At 43.6% G+C, this 27182-nt stretch overlaps 1 protein-coding gene across 2 annotated transcripts; it reads left to right on the top strand.

The window, feature by feature from the left end:
* The first annotated feature begins 1093 nt into the window (after positions 1 to 1093).
* Positions 1094 to 25995, top strand: THOC1 (THO complex subunit 1). 2 transcript variants are annotated; one of them, XM_084280594.1, is made up of 22 exons: positions 1094 to 1156; positions 2123 to 2196; positions 2301 to 2361; positions 3059 to 3125; positions 5824 to 5942; positions 7181 to 7229; positions 7779 to 7874; positions 8168 to 8250; positions 10043 to 10116; positions 10736 to 10844; positions 11802 to 11933; positions 13231 to 13331; positions 15123 to 15189; positions 15348 to 15398; positions 15859 to 15929; positions 16767 to 16790; positions 17188 to 17283; positions 18235 to 18300; positions 21691 to 21774; positions 22008 to 22155; positions 23543 to 23621; positions 25525 to 25995. In XM_084280594.1, exons 1-22 carry the CDS (start codon positions 1109 to 1111, stop codon positions 25818 to 25820), a joined length of 1995 nt encoding a protein of 664 aa, XP_084136720.1. In that variant the 5' UTR covers positions 1094 to 1108; the 3' UTR covers positions 25821 to 25995. The 2 variants fall into 2 exon arrangements, with proteins under 2 accessions (XP_084136720.1, XP_084136721.1); XM_084280595.1 differs by lacking the exon at positions 16767 to 16790.
* The last annotated feature ends 1187 nt before the right edge of the window (positions 25996 to 27182 follow it).

Here is a 27182-nt window from a genome sequence, read left to right as displayed (position 1 = left end):
AATTTAGATATAAGGGCAGCCACACACCCAGGAATGCAGTGATGGTCTGGACAGACTTAGACCTCCTGGTTTAGGGTTAATCTCAAGAGTCATTTAGCACGGGGATGGGCTGGCAGGCTCTGCCAGGTACCTGGAGTTTTAATAACAGTGATTGCTTAGCAAATTTCAGTACTTGTAAAAGAAAAGGTGGGGTGGGCTTTTTTTGCTTCATTTTAGGTTCTGGCTTTTTTCCAGAAGAAAAGGAAGGCGAGTCACATGCTTCTGCTTTGACAGCAAAAAGGAAAGCAGGGTTGAGAAGTGGTGGGAGAAAACAGTATCTTCAGTCAGGTTTGAGGTGCCCTTGAGAGCCCTAGGAGAAGGCCAACAAGGACAATATCTGGAGGCTTTTATGGCTGGACATGACACAGCAAGGGTTCCCAACTCATAGCTGATAGCTTGGCCGTGGGAATGGAAGACAAGGCATCCCAAGCCTGGAAATAGACTATCAACAGCCAAGCCTTGGAACTGCCATTATTTAGGCTAGCTAGAAAATACGATTTTTAAAGGAGCTGAGCCACACAAGAAGATAAATTTCACAATAAACGTTTGTTTATCCCTGCAGGACTATTTCAGACATTCATCGGTGATTTAACTCCTATGATAAATGATGCAAAAGGAGGTATCCATAGGATAATGTTTAATCTGTGAGCTATTAGCACGGAGGTGATTTTACTGATGATACAAGAATACCCCGGTAATCTTCCGTCAGAGATACTTTGAAGATGGCGGTAGACAGCGGGCTCCCACAGGTTAACCTTTTGGAGTAATTTTCACTTTTGACAACCATCTACCGCCAACCGTGAGGCGAAGCCAGCGCCTCACCTCCCCTCGCCCTCCCGCCTTCCCCGTCGCGCCCCAACGGCCGCCTCCCGCGCGTGCACCCCGGCCCAGGCGGGAAGCGGGAGCCACGCCCCGCCCCCCACCGCGCAGGATTAGCCGCCCGCAGCGACGTCCCCCCCTCGCTTCCAGCCCGGCGGAGGGGCGGGGGGGGAGGAGGAGGCGGGGCAGCGGGGCTCGGTGCTGTATGGCGTCATCGGCGTGCGTCCCAGAGCGTCTTTCAGTTGGAACGATGTCGCCGCCGCTCTTCAGCTTGCCCGAGGCGAGGATCCGCTTCACGGTGAGCGCAGCCGGGCCCGGGGGGGGGGGCGGTGGAAGCTGCCGTTCCTCGCTACCGCTCGGAAGGGGGCTGGGCGGGTGGGAGGCTGCATCTGCGAGCCGGTGTAGGGCTCTGCCTTGCCCGCTTCCGCCTGAGTGCCCGGCCCGGCCCGGCCCGCGCTGCCCCTGCCCCGCTCTGGGCCCGTAGTCCCGGCCGAGGCTCCTACTGAGGGGAGGCCCCGGCTCTTCTTTAGCGGGCGTTCGGCACAGCCGAGATAGCACAGATGATTCGCGGATGGGCCTTCATACCGGCCCTGCGCAGCCGGCCGAGGGAAGGAGCCTCTCTCTACTTAACTGAAACTAGCGCACAGTAAAATGAAATTCAGTTCTGATGTAACTCTGGCAGCAAAACGTCCGCAGCTTAGTGGGCTGGTCTCTTTTGCACCTGCCTTGATGATGCTTTTCCATTGCTAGAGCAGGTGGGGCCTGGTGTGTGCCCAGGCCTCCAGTTCTTGCTGTTTGCGGCCCAGTTTGTTGGACAAGGGGATGGGGCTTGCACAGAAGTGGTCGAGGCACAGGCACTTTCTCCTGATCTTGATAGAGTATAAAGTAAGCTTTAGAATATCTTGTTAGTAGGAGTCATGCCCTAAACCACCTTGAGGTTTGGGAAGTGTGTGTGTGGGGGGGGCGCTTGAGGCAGTTGTAGATGAGGCATCAGTCACAGTAGGGTATTCCTCAGTGTTTCACTTAAAAATACTGTTTTCACCATGCTGTTAGCCCACTTTTGAGGTGTTGTGCTCTACTAGCTCCCATGCCTAATTTGTTTGGAATTCTTTATTTGCCTTTCTTGTAACCAGTTGTTCTTGTGAACTGGCACATGCTGTGTGACAAAAAAGTTACTTAGTATTTCTGTACCTTGTAGGAGGAAAGGGGAGATTTGCTGGGTTTGTACTAGTTCTGTATCTTTTCTGTCTTTATGTTTTGGTAGACATCAACCAGAGAAGCTCTGAATCACAAAAGTATCAAGCCATTGTTGAATGCATTTAACCAGATTCCTGGGAGGTAAGTAAATGCCACTTTATTTTGAAAGGGGTCTTTTGAGTAAGTTTTAGCGATCTTGTCCCTAATAGTTGTTATTAACTGATGTGGGATGTTTGCATTTGCAGTGAAAATGAAAAGAAGTGTACCTTGGATCAAGCTTTTAGAGTTATTGTAGAAGAAGAAATAGTAAGTACTTTAAACTGCTGCAGCTTATTTCTTGATAAAGCCTAAACTTCTATTTGCCAGTTAATGTATTCATTTAACAGAACTTAGTAGTACAGGGAAGTACTATTTATTAAAAACATGAATTACATAAAGGTTATCCAATTAAGATTGAATATAGATGATTAAAGGAGATTGGTAGGCAATACAGAATGGCAGTATTTCACAGATGTCACACTGTAGCAAGAGGTGTTGACTTAGGCTTTTCCAGCACTTGTTTGTAACGCTTATGAAAGTGCTAAATCTTAACATTCTAGTTCATAAATATGCATCATTCTACAACCACGCATTATGAGTGGGGTTGAGTGGGTTATCTGTTACTAGCATGTAACAAAGCTGCGTGTCAGCTGAAAAGAATGATGGAAAGCATTGAAGAATGATTTTGTTGGTACTACTTGAATAAAGGCTTAACGTGAGTTATTTAATTTTCAGAGGTAAATAACTATCTCAGTAGGGGTTGTAGATCTTCAGTGGCCAGAAGCTGTCATAAAATACTGTTCAATCAATAAAAATCTTCTGTAGTTAATTGACATGTCTCAGCTGATAGATTATTTGAAATTTTTGGAAGTTGTATGTCAGTATTTGTTTTAAATTGGAAACAAGAATTTTAGGTTTGTGAAAGGGCAAAATAGAGAAGTTTAACACTGTTCTTTTTGTTTAGATAAACAAAGCTCCATGTGAAAATCTCCTGGCAATTATTTCTCTTGCTATTAATGGAGTCACAGAAGGTGAGCATCTCTCAAATCTGTTGGTGGGTTTAGGGGCCATTTAGGGGAATTTTTAAATCTTGATAGATGACATTTGTAAATCATCTACAGCGCTCTTATAGACTCACAGAGCAGGATCACCTAGACTAAATCACACAGGAACTTATCCAGGCAGGTTTTGAATGTCTCCTGAGAAGGAGAATCCACAACCTCTCTGGGCAGCCTGTTCCAGTGCTCCATCACCCTCACAGTGAAAAAGATCCTCCTTATATTCACATGGAACTTCCAGTGCTCCAGCTTGCACCTGTTGCCGCCTGTCCTATCACCTGGCTCCATCGTGCTGACTCTCACTCTTTACATATTTATAGACATTGATGAGATCACCCCTCAGTCTCCTCCAGGCTAACAAGGCCCAGCTCCCTCAGCCTCTCCTCATAAGGAAGGTGTTCCACTCCCTTAATCATCTCAGTGGCCCTGCACTGGACTCTTTCAAGGAGTTCTATGTCCTTCTTGAACTGAGGGGCCCAGAACTGGGCACAATATTCCAGGTGTGGTCTCACCAGGGCAGAGGAGAGGGGTAGAAGGACCTCTCTTGACCTACTAACCACATCCCTTCTAATACACCCCAGGATGCCATTGGCCTTCTTAGCCAGGAGGGCACATTGCTGGCTCATGGTCACCCTGCTGTCCACCAGGACTCCCAGGTCCCTTTCCCATATGCTGCTCTCCAACAGGCCAGTCCCCAACCTATACTTTTACCTGGGGTTGTTCCTCCCCAGATGCAAGACCCTACACTTGCTCTTGTTAAGTCTTATTAAACTTCTCCCACCCAGCTCTCCCGAAGTGGCTGAATGGCCACCTCTCCCAGTTTTGTGTTGTCAGCAAACTTGCTGACTGTAAGTTTGCTGGCTGCACACTCTGTTCCCTCATCCAGGTCATCAATAAATATATGGAATAGTACAGGTCCCAGTGCTGACCCCTGAGGGACCCCCCTAGATACAGGCCTCCAGCCAGACTCTGTCCCATTGATCAAAACTCACTGGCTTCTTCCCTTAAACCCACTCTCAATCCACCTCACTACCGTCTAGACCACACTTCCTCAGTTTAGCCACGAGGATGGTGTGGGAGATGGTGTCAAATGCTTTACTGGGTTCAAGGTAAACCACATCTACTGCTCTGTCATCATCTATCCACCTGGTTATGTCCTCATAAAAGACTATTAGATTAGTCAAACATGACTTCCCCTTGGTAAAACCATGTTGACTGCTCCTAACAACCCTCTTATACTTGATATGCCTAGAGACAGCACCAAGGATAAGTCATTCCATCACCTTTCCAGGGATGGAAGTGAGGCTGACCAGTCTGTAGTTACCTGGGTCATCCTTCTTGCTCTTATTGAAGACTGGAGTAACATTTGCTTTCCTCCAGTCCTCAGGTGCCTCTTCTGTTTCCTAGGATTTAGCAAAGATGATGGATAGTGGCCTGTCAATGACTTCTGCCAGCTCCCTCAGCACCCTTGGGTGCATACCATCAGGACCCCAGGGTTTATGGATGTCTAGACAGCTTAATTCATCCCTGACCCAGTCCTGATCAACCAAGGCAGACTCATCATTTGTCCTGACTTCCTCTGGGGCTTCAGCCATCTGGTGCTCTTGCAGACAGTCTCCAGTAGTGTAGACAGAGGCAAAGAAGGCATTCAGTAACTCCACCTTCTTAATATCTTCAGTCAGCAGGGCATGCACTTCATTCAACAGAGGGCCAACTTAGCTTTCATAATGTTGTCCTTACACTCATGGTTAAATCTGGTTCACAAGAGGAGTGAAGTAAAGTATGATTAAGTTCAGTTATTTGTGTGACATCTATGTTGAAATATTTTTAAGAGGTAAATGTGTGGTTTTGAATGCAACATAATTACCATTTTCTATCTTTGTCCACCACTGTAAAATGCTAAGAAGTCATAATTATAATATCAGAATTGAGACTATGGAGGCAGAGATGTTAAATATTTTGTAGGATTCTCTGTCAGTTGCTGACAGAGTGAGAAGTAACTTCTCCTGAATATCTGTGCTCTTCTCCCAGTACTGACCTGTATGTACACAGATATTTTTTAGGTACTTGAATCTGTTTCTGTATCTGTTGCATCAGAAATCATTGTGCTGGTCTCTTCTGAAGAGACTTTAGTGTTCTTCCCTTTGTTTATTTGTTCATATCACACATCAAATACTTGTTTGACCTAGTAAGTATAGCTTAACTACCTATGTGTGTTATGAACTAGGGAATAAGGAGTCGTGTGATTATGAGGAGTGCAGACAGAGAGCATGGGTTGGTAGGCTTGTAGCACTGCTTTAGTGGTACTTTGCTGGAGGATAAGACTCTCAAACTTCATAGGTGTGTGTAGTGCAACTAAATGTGGATTTGGAAGTCTGAAGGTGCTCACCTGCAGTCTGCAAAGAGATCTGAGACTTTCAGACTTTGAGGGGTTTTAAACAGCTATTCTTTGTTACGTTTTACATGCAAATCTCTTGTAAAGCTCATCTGGCTGTGTGTGCATACAGAAATAGCTTTAGTGGAAGCTCAGGCTGGCCCAGGCTTCTTAGGAGGATTTGTAGGAACCCATGATAACGTTTTACTTTTTTAACATACCATCCCTCAGCTCCCATGCATCTTCTTTGTATTTCAGTTCAAATTTGCCAAATAAGATATAACCTGTTCCTCATAGGTATCTGCACTGCATCAACCCCTTTTGTGCTCCTGGGGGATGTTCTGGATTGCCTGCCCTTGGATCAGTGTGACAAAATTTTCACTTTTGTGGAGAAGAATGTTGCTACCTGGAAATCGGTAGGGATGTCTCAAAAACGTCACATGCCTGTGTCAAAGCTTCTGCCTCCCTGAACCATTTTTACTAACAGGTTTTAACTGCCTTTGTGTTGAAGTAGTAGCATTGACCATGTTTTGAGGCTTAAAAAGCTCTGTTGCAGCAGAGGTCAGAAAATTATTAATAAATAATGATTTTTATTTATGCTCTATTTTAATTTGTATTTTCTCTACAGTATGTAGTGTGTGGAACGTTCAGAAGCCAAGAATTTAACTACCAATGCACAATTTGTCTGAATATCTTCTTTTGACTTATTATTCAGCTTTTCCTCAGACCTGCAGGGGATTCTTCTAGCTCCAGTTTGCAGGGAAGGAAATCTTGGTCACTTCCTAAATAAGATTTCTATTGCAGCATTATAGCAATTCTTAATATGTTGGCCTAAGATGTTTCTGCTCTTACAAGAGTTGGTGTTTTGAGGCCTGTGTGAGAGTTTTGTGCTCTTGCTGTAGCAGAGGAGTCTCTGCGACAGGCTGCTGAGCTGATTGTGCTCTAGTCACTGTTAATTAAAGAGGGAATTCAGGGTCTTGGGCAGAACTCCTAAACTGTCTGCATTTTATTCCAAGATCATAAGAAATCTTGGATCTCTGTATTCTTGGTTTGCTCTTCAACAGTACTGCCAGGACCACAGGCATCAGCAGCTCTTTACCTAATGCTTGAATAGCATTCCAGTTTCTCTGTGTTTTCCTTAACCTGTACTGCTTTCCGTAGGCATTCAGGCTGTTCTGTTTCATATAACATTGTCTCCTCAGTATATTCACAAACTCTACTTTATCATTACTTTTAGTAACTATCAACTTCTTTCTCCTGCTGCCCAATTACCAGTACTGTGGATGCTCTAAATCTTTAGCATACTCCCAGTTGCATATATGTATAAATAATGCAGGGAATAAAAATCAGTGTGTTCCAGGGGCAGAAAGTGGATGCTGCTCTTACATTTCATCGTCACACACATTTTTTTCCTGTACAGGGTCTGGATTTAAATGTGTTTTATGCTTTCCTGGATTTGTGGGACTGGTTTTTTCATGTTGCCTTATTGTGAAACCTTCTTCTTATTTAAGGAAGAACCCAAATTTAGACCTAACAGTAGGAATGATTCGTACTTACTCGTGGCATGTAATTGAAGTAAAATCTGTTCAAGAAAGTTTTGTGATATAAATATCTTAAATATCTTAATGCTCTAAATCCCTTTATTCCATTTCAGAATACGTTTTACTCTGCAGGGAAAAATTACTTGCTGCGAATGTGCAATGGTGAGTCTTGGGAGGGGAATGAAAGAACTCCCTATTTCAGAACATGAAAGGGAGTTTAATCATCTGATTTACACTTGCATGTATTCAATAAGTAGTAAAGTTAAAAGGCAAATTGCTCATGTTAGTAGTTATTCCTGAGTCTTGCTGACTGATGTAAAAGTAATTCTCACCTTAAGAAAATCTCTTCATCAGTGAATGTTGTTTTAGCAGAAGATCTGAGAAATACTTATTCCTCATCTAAAGGGTCTTTCCCAACCTAGGAGATTATATTATGCTATGATTCTATGAGAAGGCCTATATCAGAGGCTGTTGTTTGAGTAGGGTTCATTTGGATTTATTTAGTGTTACTGTTGAAGGTGTTAGGATGGTTGGTAGAATGCATTTGGAAAAAATACATTTCAGCTGAGGAAGTTGGTAACATTTAAATGTACAAATCTTAGCTTCCTTTCATTAGCTGTGTAGGACATGTAATGAGCAAGTCTTGAATTCTAGAGCTTGAGAAATTGAAAGAGGGATAAATACTAATACCCCACTTTTTACAATATATAGACCTCCTGAGAAGATTATCTAAGTCACAAAACACAGTCTTCTGTGGAAGAATTCAGCTGTTCCTGGCCAGGTTATTTCCGCTTTCAGAAAAGTCAGGTGAGAATTTTTTTTTGCGTTTCTTCACACTCAAAAGACTCTATGTATTTAGTCTTTGTTAAATATGAAGTTTATGATGGTTGCAGAACCAATCCAGTTGGAAAAAATCACTTTGTGCTTGTCTTTTAGTTCTTGTCTCTACTCTTGATGTTGTAAAATGCTTCCAGTTGTTGTGATTTCAAACAGAAGTTATGAATGCTCTTTCTGAGAATTTAATGTCTGTATCATAAGCAACTAACTGAACAGGCTGAGGAGCTTCACAGCTTCTAAGACTGACCTTTTGTTTTTCACAGGACTTAACTTGCAGAGTCAGTTTAACCTGGAAAATGTCACTGTTTTCAATACCAATGAACATGAGAGCACTTTGGGACAGAAGGTGAGAATTTCTAGGTCACTGTCCCCTCGTTTTGCAGGAAACTTGTAAGACTGAACAGAAGTGTGCTAACCTGTATCATATTCAGAACTGCATGTTCATAATTGTGTTGTCCCTCCTCCAGATCAAACTGGTGATTCTGGAAATAGGCAAGTTATGTGCTACATTAAACTCTGATGACTTTGAGGGGAAGGGGAAGATCATGGAGAGGGTCATCTTGGGACCTATCATGCAGCACATGCGTGAGGGCCAGGGGATCAGGCATAGTCAACATGGGTTTACAAAAGGTAGATCCTGTCAAACTAACCTGATCACCTTCTATGACAAGGTGACCCACTTATTGGACAAGGGGAAGGCTGTGGACGTGGTCGACCTGGACTTCAGTAAAGCCTTTGACACGGTTTCTCACAGCATTCTGACTGAGAAACTGGCTGCCACTGGCCTGGACAGGTGGACCCTCAGCTGGGTTAAAAGCTGGCTGGATGGACGGGCCCAAAGGGTGGCGGTGAATGGAACCAAATCCAGCTGGAGGCCGGTCACGAGTGGCGTCCCCCAGGGCTCAGCCCTGGGTCCGGTCTTGTTCAATATCTTTATCAGTGACCTCAATGAAGGGATTGAATGCTCCCTCAGTAAGTTTGCAGATGACACTAAACTAGGAGGAAGTGTTGATCTGCCTGAGGGTAGGGAGGCTCTTCAGAGGGATCTGAACAGACTGGACCGATGGACTGAGACCAATGGGATAAAGTTGAACATGGCCAAGTGTAGAGTGCTGCACATGGGACACAACAACCCCATGCAGCACTACAGGCTTGGGGGAGATTGGCTGGAGAGCTGTCAGGAAGAGAAGGACCTGGGGGTGTTGGTTGACTGCAGGCTGAATATGAGCCAGCAGTGTGCCCGGGCAGGCAAGAAGGCCAGTGGCATTTTGGCTTGTATCAAAAACAGTGTGGCCAGTAGGCCTAGGGAGGTAATTGTGCCCCTGTACTTGGCATTGGTGAGGCCACACCTCGAGTACAAGTGTGTGCAGTTCTGGGCTCCCCACCATAAAAAGGACATTGAGGTCCTTGAGCAAGTGCAGAGAAGGGCAACCAGGCTGGTGAAGGGGCTGGAGGGAAAATTGTATGAGGAACAGCTGAGGGAGCTGGGGATGTTTAGCCTGGAGAAGAGGAGGCTGAGGGGAAACCTTATCACCTCCTACAACTACCTGAAGGGAGGTTGTAGTGAGGTGGGCAATGGTCTCTTCAGCCAGGTGACAGGAGACAGGACAAGGGGAAATAGCATGAAGCTGTGCCAGGGCAGGTTTAGATTGGATATTAGAAAAAAAAAAAATGTACTGAAAGAGTTGTCAGGGCCTGGAACAGGCTGCCCAGGGAGGTGGTTGAGTCACCTTCTCTGGATGTGTTCAAAAAAAGGGTAGATGAGGTACTTACGGATATGGTTTAGCATAGGATGGGAATGGTTGGACTCGATCTTCAAAGGTCTCTTCCAACCTTGTGATTCTGTGAAGAGGTTGATTTGATTGTGAAGAATAAGCGCTGTCGCTGTACTCAGTTTTCCCCACAGTTTATGGAGGATAGAACTATGACTTCAGCTTTTTTTTCAAGAGAAGTCAGGCTACCTTTCCAAAGTGTAGCAAGGTGTTAAGATGGAAATTTTTTGCCCCTTGTACTGGAATACTAATTGAGAGAAGTTCTGAATTACCTGTTCTCAAGTGTAATAGAACGTATAAAATAAAGAACTGTATGCAAGTTACACTGGCATTTGTACGAGTTTTAAATTATTTTGTTCCTATTAGCACTCTGAGGAGAGAGAAGAAGGAATGGATGTAGAAGAAGGTGAGATGGGAGATGATGAAGCACCAACAAGTTGGTAAGCTTAAAGAAATTCCAAAAGCAGAAACAAAGTTTTGTAAAGTCAAAGTAAAAAGATGTTTGGGAAATAACCTTAAATGTTGTACTTGGAATTCTTCTTATTTCCCATCCTTTAAGTATTAGATAAGACACTGCTAGGTTGTAACCTTTTAAGTGGAGATGCCTGGAAGAGGAAAGAAATCTACAGCTTATTTGAAAAGTTGCATACCCAAGCTGAAAACCACTGTTGTTGTCTTTCACATTTTTTTCCCAATTACCTTGCCAAAACTTGTACCAGAAGATGTTTTCAGGGATTATAAATACATGCTGTGTCTGTGCTCCTTTTCATTCCCCTGGTAATGAAAAAACTCCCAAGATACCTTTTTCTTACTGTTCTTACTTTTATGGTAAGAAAGTAACAGTACACTGGGTGGAAAACACTTTTAGGGACAAATTTTGAATTACAGATTTCTCTGCAAGGACTCATTATTGACTCTTTTAACTTACAAAATGAATGGTGTTTTCTGAGATTGTGCATTTCCCAATTGACCTGAATTTAATATATTGCTTTCAATTTTTTTATTAATTATTATTATTGTTTGTGGTTTGTTTTGTTGGTTTTTTTCTTCTCCCACCAGTTCCATTCCAATAGATTATAACCTGTATAGAAAATTCTGGTCACTTCAAGATTATTTTAGAAACCCCGTGCAGTGCTATGAGAAGGTCTCATGGAAAACTTTCCTTAAGGTAAGCTGAGTTCAGGCTTTCAACCATTCGGCACAATTTGCATGAGTAGAAGAGTGACTGTGTAAGCACAGAACAGTTAAACCCCTAATGCTATCAAAAAGTAATAGTGCATGAGGGAATGCATTCTGTGGTTTATAAAATGAGCCATAAGCAGTATATTCAGATGTACAGTAAATCCCCTAATAAAATGTGCTAGGTCAGTAACAGAAAGACCTCACATGTTGCAGCAGTGTCAGAAGTACCTTTTTGGGGTCATTTATCAGCTGCAAAATGTGCAGCTGGTGGATTTGGATGCAGGGGTTTCCCCAAGAAGAAAAATAGTTCTATCGAATCCTAGATTATGCTGAATAACTATATCAATCCCAGTGGAATCGTAAAGACTAAGTTTCTAATTGAATTTCTTTATAGTAGCAATGACTTCAGCTAGCTGTTTCAGTTTTGCTTAGTATGAATGTTGAGGGTGACTTACTAGGAATAAATGGGTAGTTTAGGAATTTGCCACTCGTTTTTTTTAATAGCTGTTTTTTTAATCTGCATTCTCTGTGTTGTAGTAATAAGAGCTAAAATCTCAAATGTTCTAATATAAATCTACTTTGAGGACTATGTTCTCAGCTTTATGCAAACAGAAAACCCACAGCATCCCCCCCCAGACTTAGTGTGGACCTTTTTGCTTCATAACATCTAAACAATAAAGCAGTCGTGTACTTTTTACAGCCTAGAGTGTTGTTTTTCTGAGCGTATTTTTCATACTTCAAAGGATGAGGTGTTCTGAAATGATAAATAACACTTCTGCTGTCATGTGCAGTATTCAGAGAAGCCCTGAATGTTGGTGGGTAGCAAGTGGGTCAATAGCAAGTTTACCAATGATTTGACTTGATGAGCACTAAGTGTAGTGTAGTTCTATTACAAAGCTTTTTTTAAAATTAGTTTCATGTGGTAAATAACTCTGTTTTACAGTACTCAGAAGAAGTTCTGGCTGTTTTCAAAAGTTACAAACTGGATGACACTCAGGCCTCACGAAAAAAGTTGGAAGAACTAAAAACAGGGGGAGAACACGTATATTTTGCCAAGTTCCTAACTAGTGAAAAGGTATGTGATTTCTTTCCTCAGTCACAGACAGGTTGAGGTTGGGAGGAAACTGTGTCTAGTTCAGCCTCCCAGCTCAAAGCTCTCGGGTTGAGCAGCGCTGTGTCCAGTTGGGCTTTGCACTTCTCCACTGACAGAGACTCCCCAGCTTCTCTGGGTATCCTGTCACGTTGTGTGGGTTCCCTCTGCTACTTGGTGATTTGGGGACTTCTGGAGTGAGAGTCAGCAGTAAAGCTCATGTTTGTTTATTGCATTTGACATGTATCATTACATTTAGAAAGGGAAGCTGAAAGGGACTATCTATTTAAAGATCTGCTCTTTTCCTAATCCTTTTAGACTTAGATTTTCAAAACTTGGCTGATGATGTAACAGTTTTCTGCCTCATAATGGTCTTGTTTAAAACTGCATCTGAAAAGATCTTGAGAGTTTTTAATTCTGTTAATATTAACTCAGAAATACAACACTCTATTGAGTTTAATCCCCAAATTATTGTCTTAACTTTGGAATAATATGGAACTTCAGCTTTCATATGCATGCATTAGTAGATAACAGATGACAAGTCTCAGCCCAGCATGAGTTTTCCCTATCTGAAATAGAATAGTAGGTAAATTCCTCTTAAGCATTTGACCTGTGTATTAACAGTTTCAAAACAACACTCTAGAAGATAAAGAACCAGTTGCTTCATTTTCACCTAATGCTCATAGCTTTTTTTTCTTGAAAGAATCTTCAGATGTTTCCTTTGTCCTATTGTGCTGCAGCAGATAGGGTAGAAAGCAAGCAGCGTAGCACTGTGGAAGGGCTGGTGAGAGTGAACTCTTCTATCATAACCAAACCCTGACATAACAGCTGGTAGCTTATAAGAGGAGGGAGCAAACTGTCCTCCAGCTACCAGGGGGAAAAAAAGAGTATTTGTTTTTTTCCAAATTCTTGTTTGCTTCCAAGAGTATATTGTAAAATCTAACAGTATAAAACTAGCTAAACATCTGAGGTTACGTTGTTTACTTTTGCAAGCAGTTCCTCATGCTTTTAAAAAATGGATTCCGTTAGAAATGTCAATAAGTGTTTTTACTAACTTGTGCTAGATGACAATTCACCACTCCTCGTGCCTTCTGGAGGACTGTCCTGAAAATTGATCTTGAATAGAGGCTCTGTAATAATGTAACATCATCTTGTAAAAGCAGTCCCCATCTAGTTACCTGAAAACATTTGTTGGAGTATTTTACCTGTCTATGCTTAGTGTCTTTTAAAATATACATGTAATTATTTTTCTGTTGTGTTTTTTGTTTGTTTGTTTGCTTAGCTGATGGATTTACAGCTGAGTGACAGTAACTTTCGCCGTCACATCTTGTTGCAGTACCTAATACTTTTTCAGTATCTAAAGGGACAGGTCAAATTTAAAAGGTAATGTGGAGATATTTTGTGTTTTGGGGATGGGGAACTAAGAACATAGAGGTAAAATATTGTAAAAAAATTTGTCTGCTTGTTCTGAGCTCCTTGTGAAACGTGTACAGCTTTGGATTGGTAAATGCAGGGTGTGGCTGAAGTTATTTTACAGCAGGAAAGGGGAGGTGTCATTTGTGCCTTGCTCTGCATGATTCTCTGCCTTCCCTTGCAGTGGCTCTAGTGTTCTTTACACTGGCTCAAATTTTTGCTAAACCAGCAAAAAATCCAGTCCACTCATCTCTGCAGAATTAGTTTGCTGCTGGATCAGTGAGTTGAGTGGGGCCTTGGAGAAGTAGAGGCCACTAAAGCTGGCTTAAGGTGCATGCCAGTCATGAGAGGGAAAGAGTGTGACAGCAGCAAGTTGTTAGACAAGTAGCTTGCGTTGGTCTATCAATTCCATGATGTGTCACTGTTTGCTGGTTGTTTTTTTCCTGGTTTGCTGCAAAATTGTGTCTAAAATAGCAAGGAATAACAATGATGGTTATTACCTTTATAAATTACTGTGACAGAAAACAACCCCGTCTCTTCCTATTCTGTACTCAGATGTTATGCTGTAAAAACCCCTAGTGCTGTTTGTTTCCTGTGCCCTTGACCACATGTGCATGTAATGATTAAGGCAGCTGTCTTTCACCTGCAGTACTCTGCTTTTTATAAATAGATCTCAGAATTTAGTAAACTAGATTAGGATCATTACCCTTGTTCTGCAGGTATCTTACCTAGGCAGTACAGTGACAGAGAAGAAACAGAAATCACATCTTTTCAGTTGTAGTTCAGTCCTGTGAGGTGACAGTCGATTCATTAAAGTGTTCATTAAAAGCACTCCTTTATCTGTCCTGTATATATGACATATACATGATGTAGTATAGCTCTTGGTATGGTTCTTGTAAACAAATACTAATCATTCCCTTGCTTAAAAAAGATTAGCTGTTTTACATCCCATTAACTTAAGAAAAGTCTTTCTCATGTTACTGATGCAGCTGTAGTCGTGTTTATATTTGCTGTTTAAGGTACCTAGTGCGTTGTGAAAAGCTGGTTTGTGTTCTCTGGCTTTTGAACACTGTAAGTAGAATGTCAGTGGTTATGCTTCAACCGAATTCTTCCTGAACCAGTGAAAACCAAAAATTGGATTATCGTCTGATTTTATGTTTTTTTAAATGTGTTTTTAAAGTTCTGGTCTCTGGGAACGCAGTGAGTCAGGCTCTAGTTATTTGTGTTCTTTTTCTTTTCACTTCTTACCAGTTTCATAGTAGTTCGAGAGGTACCAAGCAACCTGTTTAGTGACTTCAGGTTATGCTATATGCCTTTCATGTTTTGAGATATTAAAGATCTGTGTTCTTCTGCTGTGGTTTTTCTAAAGTAGTGCTGGATTAGGAAAAGGTTTTTTTTAAAAAAAATCCTTTTTATTGTGCCCCTTTGCTGTGCTTTGGGCCTATCATCAGGTTAATGTTGAATCATACAGATGGTCTTCCTAATGGATGAAGCTAAACCTGAAAATATATTCCTCGGTGCATCTAATTAACTTCACAAACTAATAAGTGGCCAGTCCATGGGACCAGACTAGAGCACATTCAAATATTTTCTTCAGATCCCCTCTGGCGCCCCTCAAAGTATGAAGTGTAAATTATGTGTCCTCAGCACTATTTTGATGTGTAATAAACTCTTCAAATTAAAAAAAAAAAAGCAACAACCAAAACCAAAAAAGTGAGCTGGTTTAATGACACTTCTGTTTGTTTTTTCTTTCAATTCCAGTTCAAACTATGTTCTAACAGATGAACAGTCTCTTTGGATTGAAGATACTACAAAGGCAGTTTACCAGGTTGGTACACTGTGTACTTTGCTAAAAATTACGTGGAAAAAAATACTCATGAAATGTTGAGGCAGTGACCACTCTTTTCTTTGGTTTTTTTTTTTATGTGTTCTGCTACAAATATAGTGCAAAAAGTTAACTGCTTTTTTCCTCCCTCCCAATCACAGCTTCTTTCAGAAAATCCTCCAGATGGGGAAAGATTCTCGAAAATGGTAGAGGTAAGTACTTTGAGCAAAGACTCTGTGAGTACGTTGAGCAAAGGGTGTTTAAAAAAAAAAAACAGTATCGGCTTAAACTTGCTTTTGAAACACAGATGTAACATCTGGGAGAACTTCTGTCTCATCTCAGTAAAAAAGGTCTCATAATGTCATGTTATTTAGTCAGACTTGTCCTGTGTTTTCATTAATGTGCTTTTCTTCCTTCTCCTGGAGAGAAATGGAAGCGCGCGTGTGTGCACACGAGAGACAGTGGTTCCTGGATAAAGTCTTTGCAGAAAGGTGTGATGTCCCAAAGACATAGGGATAAGATGCAGGTAGAATACTGGTGACCTTCAAAACAGTCAATGAAACACACAGAGTAACAGGTTTCCCTTTAGTTGTAGTAGCTCAAATCAAAACATTAGGGTCAGCTCTGAAGGTGATTATGGCCCTAATAATATGCAATATTATGTTTCTCCAGCATATATTAAATACAGAAGAAAACTGGAATTCATGGAAAAATGAGGGCTGCCCAAGTTTTGTGAAAGAAAGGTAACTATTACAAAGTAGAAGGCTCCTGCTCATTGTTGAGAGTGATCTGTATCCACGGTGTATGTGAACATTAATGATTCATGCAACTTTAAGATTAGTATAGTTGGATGGCCCTTCTGTGTGTGCAGGAGGCTCTTAGATTTCTGCCAAAAGTCTTAAGGTTTCATTATGTCAGTGAGGAGGTGGTTATGCATGTGTGGGGTCTCAGGAGAGCATTCCTCACTCCCTTGTGGCAGTGTTTTGTTCCTTGAATGCCAAGGATTCAGTGACAGAGGAGGAGACTGGAGCAAGTTGTTTGCCCTCCTGCCTTCAGCAGACCCTAGGGTGAAGAAGTTAATACCTGACTTCCATATACTGTTTTGGATTGCCTCTAATGAAGCCTTTGATGTTGCAGCTTTGATGGGGCAGCGAACCTGGCAGTTACATACCTTACTAGGTTTGACACTTCGTGGTGATTGCTTACCAGAAAGGAAAATAATGATTAGGTGGTCTTTGCCAGGGGTTTGCTGTGAAATTAGTTACTAACTGGTGGCAAAACACAAACTTTGAGTCCATATGCCTACTTGACTATCTTGAGGTGGTGACCAAACATCCTCCTTCTATTCTTATTCATTCTACACAGAGACTGTAGCCTCTGTGGTAAGGAGCATCTGGGTTGTCATCTCATTGCAGATTGCCTGTTATGGAGAGATCAGGTAGAATCACCTCTTCATGACATCAGCTGTTTGCAAAAGGGGGAGGGGGGAGGGCTGTAAGAAGAAACAAATTACTGTTGTGGGAGGGGGAACGTGAAATTACAGAATTTGACTTTTGCAAATGTTCTGTCTCCTCCTTTAGATCTCAGCCAGAGTTTCAGCTTGGGTAGGTCTTACCTTAAACTCAGCGCTCTGGGATCTCAATTCTCTGATCCCATGAAATCAGGGCACCTGGGGAAAGAGCTTGCAATGGTAAAGCCCAGGGTCCCAGCAGCAGAATAGATCCTATTTAGTATCTGCTGCTGGATACATGTGATTTGCTTCTGTTTCTGGGATTCTGATACAACTTTAAATATGTGAGACAACTAATTTTGGTGTGGGGCAAATCCCTTTCCTTATACTTACTTTACTTTCTCTCTCCTCTTTTCCCCCCTCCCTCCTTTCACTCCTAGAATCTCAATCTTTCTGAAAACTTCCATTGTGATTTAACTAAGCACCACCTTAAGCAAAATAATCTCTAAATATTACTGGTTTGATGCTAAAGAGTATCTTTTCTTCTTTAGACCTCCTGATTCTAAGCCAATGAGGCCTGTGAGAAAGAGGCCAGCTCCAGAGGACTTCTTGGGAAAAGGACCGAACAAAAAAATTCTTATGGGGAAGTATGTAGGACTTTTTCCATTACAGGGTTTCTGGAGTTTGGTTGGTTTGTGGGGGCTTGTGTTCTGTTGGGTTGTTGGGGAAGGGCGGGGTTTCCCAGTATCTGTTTTGTCTAGTCAGGTGTTCTCAAACTCCCTCACTTTAGAACTGCCAGGAAAGAACAGCCAAGGGATATGCCAGTTTGTTTTAAAACTGGCAGTAGGCTTCCTTTCCTTACATCCATCTCTTGTAGATCCCTTTTAAATAATCTATGAGTTGCAGTCTGAAAAATCAGTGATTTATTTTAGTCGGTGGAACAGGTTTTTTACTCTTGTCCTCTCTGGTTTTGATTAAAACGATATGGGTTTTCCAAAAACACCCCCTGGTATTGCATCCTGGGGGCTGGAGGGCGGGGAAGAATGCTTCCTAATACCTTCTCTCCTGAAAAAGGACCGTATTTTGCATGATGCTCAGTGCTGTGTTTCTCCACTTCCTTTTTTAGGAGAAATGAAACTTTTTTCATTTTAATGGTTCACCCAACCTAGATAGGGAAGTTTCAATCTTGTGTTGTGCTTCAAATCCTGTACTGAGTGTTCAGTAAAATGTCCCTTCTGAAAAAGAAAGTGATAAATTGTTTCATTTATCAAAACAAAATGGCCTGACATTAACTAGTTCTGAAAGAGAGAGTTTGTTACTGTTGTAGACCACAGATAGAAATACATTGTTTTCCTACTTTGCAACATCAGATAGGACATCTGTCCCTGCTGGGAATGCCTGGTGTGTGTGTGTGTGTGTGTGTGTGTGTGTGTGTGTGTGACAGAGGAGGTGTGGTATGATTTAATGTAAAGGCTCTGGTGGGGGGGGGGGGGGATGTTTCTGTAGCATTGTTGTGTGTCTGTCCACAAGTGATGGAATGTGGAATGAGAGAGTGATGAATGTGGAGTCTGATAATGTGTTTATGCTCCTCTTTGCAGTGAGGAACTGACCCGCCTTTGGAATTTATGTCCTGATAACATGGAAGCTTGTAAGTCTGAGAGTAGGTACGTAAAAAGTGGTACATCACTGTCTAAAGCTAATTCCACACACAATTACAGTTATTACAGAATTGGCATAGGGAAGGTATTTAGGATGATCTTACATGGCATGCCGTTCCACGGTGTGTCTTGAGAGAGGTTGGTTGTATGGATCTTTGTTTTGAAGTCTCCTTACAGTTTTTCTTCCGTGGTGTTTATACTGTTAGTGATTTTTCTCTGCTTAATAAAGTAAAATCTAAGCTGAAAACCAGATGGGCACTCCCATTTTGTAGAGCGTGATTGTGTAATTAATGAACCTTATATAATAAAGGAAGATTGCCAAGTAAGTCTGGCTCTAACGAAGTTAGCATGCTGTTTGGCCGAGGCTTTCCAGCAGACATGTGCTCTGAACAATAAGATAAGCAGAAAGTGGCCAGCAGGCATTGTTTCAGCGCAGACCGGATCTGCTAGCTGGGCAGTTGTAGGAAGATACAGTTATTGGTTATCTCTTCTGCTTGCATAATTGTAGGAAATTGCTGAAAATGCACTTTGCTACATACTTTTCTGTTTGTTAAAGGCAGCATAAGCCCTTTTTGCTAGTACCTACTGTGAAGATTTGGGAAAGGAATGGGGCAGTTCCCAAAGAGAACTTTATGGCTCTAAAGTTGAATGCCTGGGGAGAGAGGTTCTAGTTGTGCAGATGTCCTGAGTGGAGGAGTTGCTTTTCCAGAGGTTGAGAGCGCTGCAGAGGAAGTGCCTGCCTTTCTTGTGAGGCTGGGATGTGCAGGGAGGCATCTGACAGGATACTTGCCTTTATTAGGTCAAGGGCTAAAGGTGGAGTTGTGTTTGCAACCAACTCCTTATGCATGACAGTATTGTGTTGAAACTTCTTTACACTGAAAAAACAACCAACAATTGAACAACAAAACCAACAAACAAAACCCTAAACTAAAGAGATGGAGATAAACCAAGACAAGGCTTGCCATGGTAAACAGGGAAGAGAAGATCCTGTGGGATCTGGATCCAGTTCTGAGTTTTGTTACATACTTCGTGACTGAATGTGGCAATGTGACTATCTTTTTGATGTGGTTCCTCATATCTTCATTCAAATGTGGTAATAGTTCCTTACCTGTCTTCATTTTACATGGCTGTTCTTGGGATAAAACCTGACTTTAAGCTTTTGCATAGTGCCAAATATAGCAGGATTCAAATCAGATGGGTTCTCAAGATGCTGGCTTTGGTTCCAGTAGTCAGTGATATTGCTACACTTGAACATACATGGAACACTCCTTTCCTGGGTAAAGCATGGCTTTTGAAACAAAAATAAAGTGTTTTTGTAGGTCAGTGCACTCTTCTTACACCCCCCCATGCCAACTGATCACTGGCTTCCCTAGTAGAAGCAGATGTGCCTCTGTCAAACATGAGGTAGGAGAAATACAGATCACTATGAGCTTGCCTTACGTCACTGATAATCTTTGCTCTAATCTACAGCTCTGAAGTAACCTGTATTTCTTCACTGTAGTCTTCAAATCAGCGAACTGTCCTCATTGTGAATATTATTTCTGCTATTTTTTAAGCCATGGTTCCTTACGTATTAGTGTGATTATCTTACAGAAGCAACCACTAGCTGTGTGAAGAACAGTTGCATTTTTAACATGTCCCCTCTGAACCACAAATACTGACTTCTATTCTAATTCCCAGAAGAGCTGAGGTTGGAAGGGACCTAGAAACCACCTAGCCTACCCCCTTGCTCAAAACAGGGCCAACTGCAGCAAGTTGCCTAAGAGTTCTAGTCAGGTTTTGAATGTCCCTCCAAGAGTGAAGGCTCCACAGTCTTCCTGGGCAACCTGTTCCAGTGTTTGACCACTCTCACAGAAAAGTTAGGGTGGTTTTTTTCTGATGCTTAAGTGGAATTTCCTGTATTTCAGTTTGTGCCAGCTGCTGCTTGTACTTCCACCAAGTAGGATCAATTCTGCCTGCCTTTCTTACTGCCTGCAGGCTTTCTCTTCTCCAGGGTGAACAGTCCTAGCTCCCTCAGCCTCTTCTTGGATATAAGATGTTCCTGTCCATACACACAGTCTCTTGCATGGACCCAAATCTCTTGTGCCAGGGAGCCCAGAAGCGACCCAGCACTCCAGTTGTATCTCACTGGTGCTGAACAGGAGGGAGGATCATTTCCCTTGACCTGTTGGGAACCCTCTTCCTGGTGCAGCCCAGGCCACCACTGGCTGCCTTTGCCAGAAAGGTGCATTGCCAGCTCGTGTTTGCGTAGGCTTCACCCAGACCTTTTCTGCAGAGCTGCTCTCCAGTCAGTGAATCCCCAGCCTGTGCTGGTGCTTGGGATGGCTTCTCCCCAGGAGCAGGGCTTGGCATTTCCCTTTCACGAGCTCCACGACGTTCCCCATCAGCCAGTTCCTTTGCGCTGTGCGCTGCTGGGGTCCCTCAGGATGGCAACGCGACCCCCTGGTCCGCCAGCCCCTCCTCCCGGTTGCGCACTGTCCGCAGGCTTGCTGAGGCTGCGCCCTGCCCGTCGGCAGCGGGTCAGGAACACTCAATGCTGCTGGCACCAGTGTCAAGCCCTGGCAGAAGCTGAGTGAGTGACAGGCCTCCGGCTGGACTTCATGCTGCTGATCACATCTCTTTGAGCCCAGGCAGGAGTTGGATGCCTTTCAGTCCACTTCAAATAAATCAGTTTTTCCTGATGCCTGTAGACTTTGGACCCCAATTTGAGTGCACTTTAACTGAAGTCCTTTCAGCAGAAGGTACAGGATCACCACAGGGGGTGGAATGAACATGTGTGAGGAAGTCAGGGAGCCCCTGAGATTTGATCATTAAGTACAATATTAAGCTGCCTAATATATCCCCCCCAGTGATGGTAATTAATTGAAATTAGGGAGTAATAGTAGCCTAGCTTTATCTGGTAGCAGATGAAACTGAAAAGGGAGGTGAAAAGGCCGTGTTTGACCATGTTTGACTTCCCCTGTCCTGGCATACTGCACAAAACTATCACCCATTTTAAACCCCTGAGCACTTGTGAGCTGTGTGAGTGGCAGCATCTTTCAAACACAGCCACTGAGGTGTTACAGGTATTTTTATGAAATTCTCGTTTCCTCATGGGCAGAATTCGTACATCCCATAGTCCTTTTCCATTAAAAGCTGTTGACAGAGATTCATGGCACCTTTTGATACAGCAGAAGATCTAAATATGTGTAGGCAGCACTAGTGAGTACTGGTACACTTCAGTGACATGTATCAAACAGATTCTTCGCTTATTTGCAACTATTAAATTCGAGGAGGTTGTTTTCTGGGGATTTCTTCACTGGATAAGCTTGAGATGTGCACAAAGGAACTGAAACCCAGCTATTTTAGCATAGATTATGAGGAGTATTAAGTTCCCTGTTTTGTTTTATTTTTTAGAGAATATATGCCAACGCTGGAGGAATTTTTTGAAGAAGCTATTGAACAAGCAGACCCTGAGAACATGGTTGAAAACAAGTATAAGTACGTCACTCTCTGTTGTGTTTCACTTTATTTTGATCTGTCTCTTTCATGTTTGGATAGTTAAAGAAAACAGACTGTTCTTTGCAGTACTAATGTCTGTGCAGGACTCCTGTAAAGTACAAAAAATGTCTGAAGTTTGGATGGAATTACATTAACTAGTAAATGCTGCAGATCATCATCTGTGCTTCTGTAGCTGCCAGGCTGTTACCAACCAAACTTGTGTTGTATTACAGGGCTGTGAACAATTCAAACTATGGCTGGAGAGCGTTGAGACTGCTGGCACGCAGAAGTCCCCACTTCTTCCAGCCAACAAACCAACAGTTCAAGAGTTTACCTGAGTATCTAGAAAACATGGTAATCAAATTAGCCAAGGAGCTGCCTGTAAGTAATATTATCCTATAATAATAAATGCTGAATTCATTTGACTCCCTGCTTGTCTCTCTGCAGTCCATTTGGTACGTGGGGAGGGAGAGGGCAAAAAAAAATACCCAGGAAAATCTCTTAAAGTAAAATTGTAGGTGGAATTGGCCTGATGGATGAAGATCACAGTAACACTGACCTGTGAGTGACTGACTCACCAGGTAACTGCTGAATTCTGCCTTGTGAGCTCTGAACAAAGAGCTGTGGTAACCCCAGGCTTTTCTGCTGGGTATAGACAGGACTGTATTTGCACCCAGCTACTCGTGTTCTGTGTTGCAGTGCACGCCTGTTGCATTGAAGGTGTAGCTGAAGATGCTCTGCTGTTACCAGAGCTCTTTTGTCTGCCCTTGGCTGGGCTTTTAAAATGTGTAAGGAAAAACAGACCTTGTGGGGCTGTGATTTTAAGGCACTGACCCCTTGCCTGTGCAACAGCACGCATTTGAGGCTGGGGAGGGGGCCTTTCACCTCACTTTATACGCGGGGAGACTGGCTTTTGGGGAAGGGAGCATGTTCCAAACCTTGTGAGTCAGTGTGCAGCCCGGCGGGTAGGAACTCGTGCTGCCGCCCGTCCTTGAGACCCTCCCTGTCTGTAACGTGAAACTGCTGAGGTGCAAAGGTTGGGCTGTCACGTATGGCTTCGTTTGTTTGTTTAGCCCTCTGAGTTAACTACATGCTAGCAGCAATTCCAGGGAAAAAACCCACAAATCCTGGGAGGGGAAAGCTGTAAAATAGCCGAAGGTGTCGCTTCGTGCAGCGTTCCCCATGGCACTGCTGTGGCGTGCCAAACGGCCTGGCCTGCCAGTGACATGGGAGAGAAGCAGCTGCCCCTTGTTCATCTCAGTCAGAGGGGGGAGTTGTTGTTTGTGGATTTGGTGGCCACCTTTAAGAAGTTTGAAAATACAGAAAGCTGTGAGGAATTCCCAAGTGAGGAATAAAATTGGTGAAGAGTAACTTTAAAAAAAAAAAACAAAACCAAATGACCAAACAAAACATCATCATCAGTAGTGGTGCCACAGAAGGTTGTTTGGGGTTTTTTGTGTGTGGCTGGTTGGGTTTGTTTAAGCAAGTAGTAAAGGTAGGCATGTGGTGCTTAGCTGTAGTTACTGTGAAGAAGATGGAATCCTGTGATGTGGATGCTTTCATTAGGCTTTTTGTGTAACACTGTGCTTTAGTAGAACACTTGTTACTGGTGTTTTGGATACAGGAGACTGTGGGAGATTTTTTTAATTCTCATATGGGCTCATGTCAGGTTTTCCATTCTAACACACATTCCAGGGACCATCACAGACCTGTAAAACTTCTCTTTAAACACAGAATTCATCCAGTGATCTTAGTTCTCTCTTTGTAGCCTCCTTCTGAAGAAATAAAAACAGGCGAAGATGAAGATGAGGAAGATAATGATGCTTTATTAAAGGAAAACAATGAAAGTAAGACTTGCATGTTCTCACCCTTTTCAGTTTCTCTCTTGGTGTGTATTGTAGAAGCCGTTTTATCATAGTTTCTACTGAGAGCCACCAGTCCTGGTTACCATGGTGCTTCTGGCTTGAACCCACGTTCGTAACAAAAAGTGCAGCCTGTTCAGGACTCAGCACCAGGAGCAGCCCCTCAGTCTCATGGCCTCAGTGCTGAAAGCGTCCAGCTTGGTGAAGGTGGATCAGCACTTTCATTAGGAGCCTCTTCCACCTTTGCTGCTGCGTAGTGTGTGTTTGCGGTGTTAGTAGGGGATGGTAGCTAAAAGGCCAGTGTTGCTGTGTAAAAACCTACCACGGGTTCCTTGCCCCACTTCCCTGTTCTCTCTGCCCTTTAATTGACTCCCTCTAACCCCTGCTGGGGTGGGAACTTAAGGGACTTTCAGAAACGGATATATTCCAGCTCTGAGGTCTTTACTTCCTCTTCACTTCATATACCTTAAAGGCAGGAGCTTCTCTTGTAAGAAGAGCGGCCTTCCTGACAGATGTCATCTCTCATCCCTCTCATGAACCAGCCCCTCCATTTTTGGCTCTTGTCTGTAACCCTGGTATGTCATGTTCCTCAGTGTCCTTCCCTGTTTCCTGTGTCTGAGTTTGCCACCTTCCATCCTCATTCACACCTCCATCTCACCACACCTTCTCCCTTACATGTCATATCTCTGCGTGGCAGCTCTGGGGTTGAGCACGGGCAGGTGGGGTATGTGGGGCACGGAACTCACACACCAGGTACTGCTGGTTACCTGTGGACCTCTAGGCTTTGTAGGATTATTCTGGTAGTGCAAACTGCTGTGGGCCTCTGTGAATCTCTCTCCTGCTGTCCTCCTCCATCCAGCACCTGACCTCTTCCACAGTCTCCTTGCCAGTAGTGGAGAAGTTTTCAGCTGAATGCTGCTGAAACAGCCTTTGTGGTTTCACTGTGGTGAACTTCCATCTTTAAATCTTGTCTTAAGCAAAGATGGGAGAGCTGTGGCCTGGGAGAGCGACACCACTGTGTCCAATCCCAGTGCTTCTGTTGTAGTGGTGTTTCTAATCTTTGGCTCTTCCCACATGGTGGCTTTAGTTCAGATAACCGGGTGCTACTGAGAAGCATGGAGAGAGCTGAAGCTTCCACTCCATGCCATCTGACTCTTCAGGTGGTGTGAGGGTGAGAGATTTACTAACAATCAGGAACCAGATTAATTTCTGAGCTTCAGTAATTTAGTCCTTGGGTTTTTTTTTTTTTCTTTAAAACAATGTGGAATACACATGGGTGGTGAGCCAGAGACTGTGGACTGTGATGAGCACCTGTGTAATCTCTGCAACAGAGCACAGCATTCTGAGGTTTTTATCTTGATGCCAGAGGGGTAGAAAATTCCTTCAGGTACTGAGAGCATACTGAAGGCACTGTCCTTTCACAGTCCTGGTGCTAATAGGAACTTCTTTGTAACTAACTCATCAAAAGGGAAGCAAACTATTCTTTACCTGGGCTAACTGCATAAAGTGCCTAAAATAAATACAAAAGACAGTTAAATGTTAAAGACCAGTCTGTATTTTAATGTTATAGCCGACTAATGTATAGAAAATTGCAGGGTGCCTGGCAAAACCCCTGTTTCATTTGGAGGAGGCAGCCCTTCAATCAGGAGATAACATAAGGCCCAGGATTTTCTCTGTCATGGGCAGTAAGGGACATTCCTCTTGAAGCCCAGGTAGCACATCTGTAAAAACCTGTCTGAGCTTTTGAGTAGGTTTTAACCTCTAGAGGAAAGGTGCAAGGAGTCTGTGAGTAAATAAAGGGGAGGTTTAAAATGGGGCAGAGCAGGGAAGGTTCATTCACAGTAGCTGGAGGTGTCTCACTGTGAGGTGTTCTGGTCTTTCTCCCCAGGTCCGGAGGCCCAGCGGGACAAAGCCATGACGGGGGAGCAGATCGAGTCGTTTGCCAGCAGGCTTGGGGAGCAGTGGAAGGCCCTGGCCCCCTACCTGGAGATGAAGGATTCCGACATACGGCAGATCGAGTCCGACAGCGAGGACGTGAAGATGAGAGCGAAGCAGCTCCTGGTGGCCTGGCAGGATCAGGAGGGGGCGCACGCCACCCCGGAGAACCTGATAGCCGCGCTGAACAAAGCCGGGTTAAGCGACCTTGCAGAAAGCCTGACCAACGACACTGAGGGCAGCAGCTAACTCCTTTCAGATGCAACTTCTTGCTTGGTTGGGGGGGGGGCGGAGTGATTGTTGTGACTGTTCCAGTTGTTGTTGTTTTGTTGTGACTGTTGTTTGCTGTTTGTTACTGGTGTTGCTAGGTAACGGGGGGGTTGATAGGTATTTTATGTTCAGTAAATGATAAAGTTTTTTAATAATATTGTTTGGTTGTCCAGAGTTCCTGAGAATGGGATTGGTCAATCTGATCCAGAAACAGGAAACTTCACCTTGGATGGTGGGCAGGTACAGGCGAGGATGGAGAGGGGAGGACAGAATGGGTGATGGTCTCACTAACTGCCCCCCATCTCTGTGTGGGTAGCTGTGAAGGACTTCTAAGTCATCCCTTGGGGTAGTGGGGGGCTGCAGGCCCCCAAAAATGTACCTGTTTGTGAGCAGTTCATCTCCAAGAGAACAGTAGGGTTGTGATGGAGAGCCAAGTCCTAGTGTTTGCTTTCAGTGGAAAAACCTGTGTCTTCCGGGACTACTTGGTCAGTCTGCTCCCCTGCAGAACTGGTTCTTGCTGGACCCTGACAGTCAGTAATCAGGGGAGGGGGCAGTTGGGGGGGGAAGGTGGTTCTGTGCTGCTGCTTATTAGTCATAAGTACGTTTGACCTCTGGATGTGTTTGGCCATGTAGGAACTCCCCTGAGTCGTGATAAACAGGGTAACTTATTTTTGTCCTTTCAAGGGGAAGCTGCTGTGTTGGTGGGCACAAGCTGTTGCAAGTAGCAGGAGCTATTTTCCCTCAGAGCAAGAGGTTGTTGTGGTGTTAAGCTGTAGCTGGCCACAACTCGTTTTGTGGCCATTTTCCTGTAGAATTTGTGTCATCCAGTGACCTCTCTCCAAGTGTGGAGCGTTTGGAAAAACAGCTTCATCGTTTGTTTCAGTAACTGAACCGTACCCACGAATTGGCAGGGAGGTTATGTGCCAGCTCTGCCTGCTGAGCTGCTGAAGAGAGCGTTGTGCCTGTTCCCTCCTCTCTCCCCTTGGATTTCACTGTGAGGAATTGAGTTACTGGGTGCTTCAGTGAAAGTGGGAAGGTGCTGACCCGGGGGGCAGTTGTCAGAAATAACACAGCCCCAGGCTGAGCCCTGCTGCAGGTACAGATAGGAAAATGTCACCATTTCAGCAGGGTATGGGTCTCGAACAGACTGGCAGGGGTAGGGTGTGGGGGTGACAGACAGCTCTTGAATGTGGCCTACCTGCCACCTCAGGGCTGGGAAAGCTGGGGATGAGGATGGCCAGGAAAGCAACTGGAGGAGGCTGTGTCCAGCACGTTCTATTCCTGAGGTTTCAGGTATGAACCAGTCTATGCTTGTATTTGAGGCAAGAGACTTGGCACTGA

Source organism: Gallinula chloropus (genome assembly GCF_964237585.1).
Source record: "Gallinula chloropus genome assembly, chromosome: 2".
NCBI lineage: Eukaryota > Metazoa > Chordata > Aves > Gruiformes > Rallidae > Gallinula > Gallinula chloropus.
The sequence above is the reverse complement of the archived record's forward strand: the minus strand, read 5'-3'. Positions and strand labels throughout refer to the sequence as shown.

Coding starts and splice junctions, on each gene's coding strand:
- THOC1 (XM_084280594.1), top strand. CDS start 1,109: ATGTCGCCGCCGCTCTTCAGCTTGCCCGAGGCGAGGATCCGCTTCACG. Junction 15,190..15,347: donor CTACAAAGGCAGTTTACCAG/GTTGGTACACTG, acceptor TCCCAATCACAG/CTTCTTTCAGAAAATCCTCC. Junction 23,622..25,524: donor ATTAAAGGAAAACAATGAAA/GTAAGACTTGCA, acceptor CTTTCTCCCCAG/GTCCGGAGGCCCAGCGGGAC.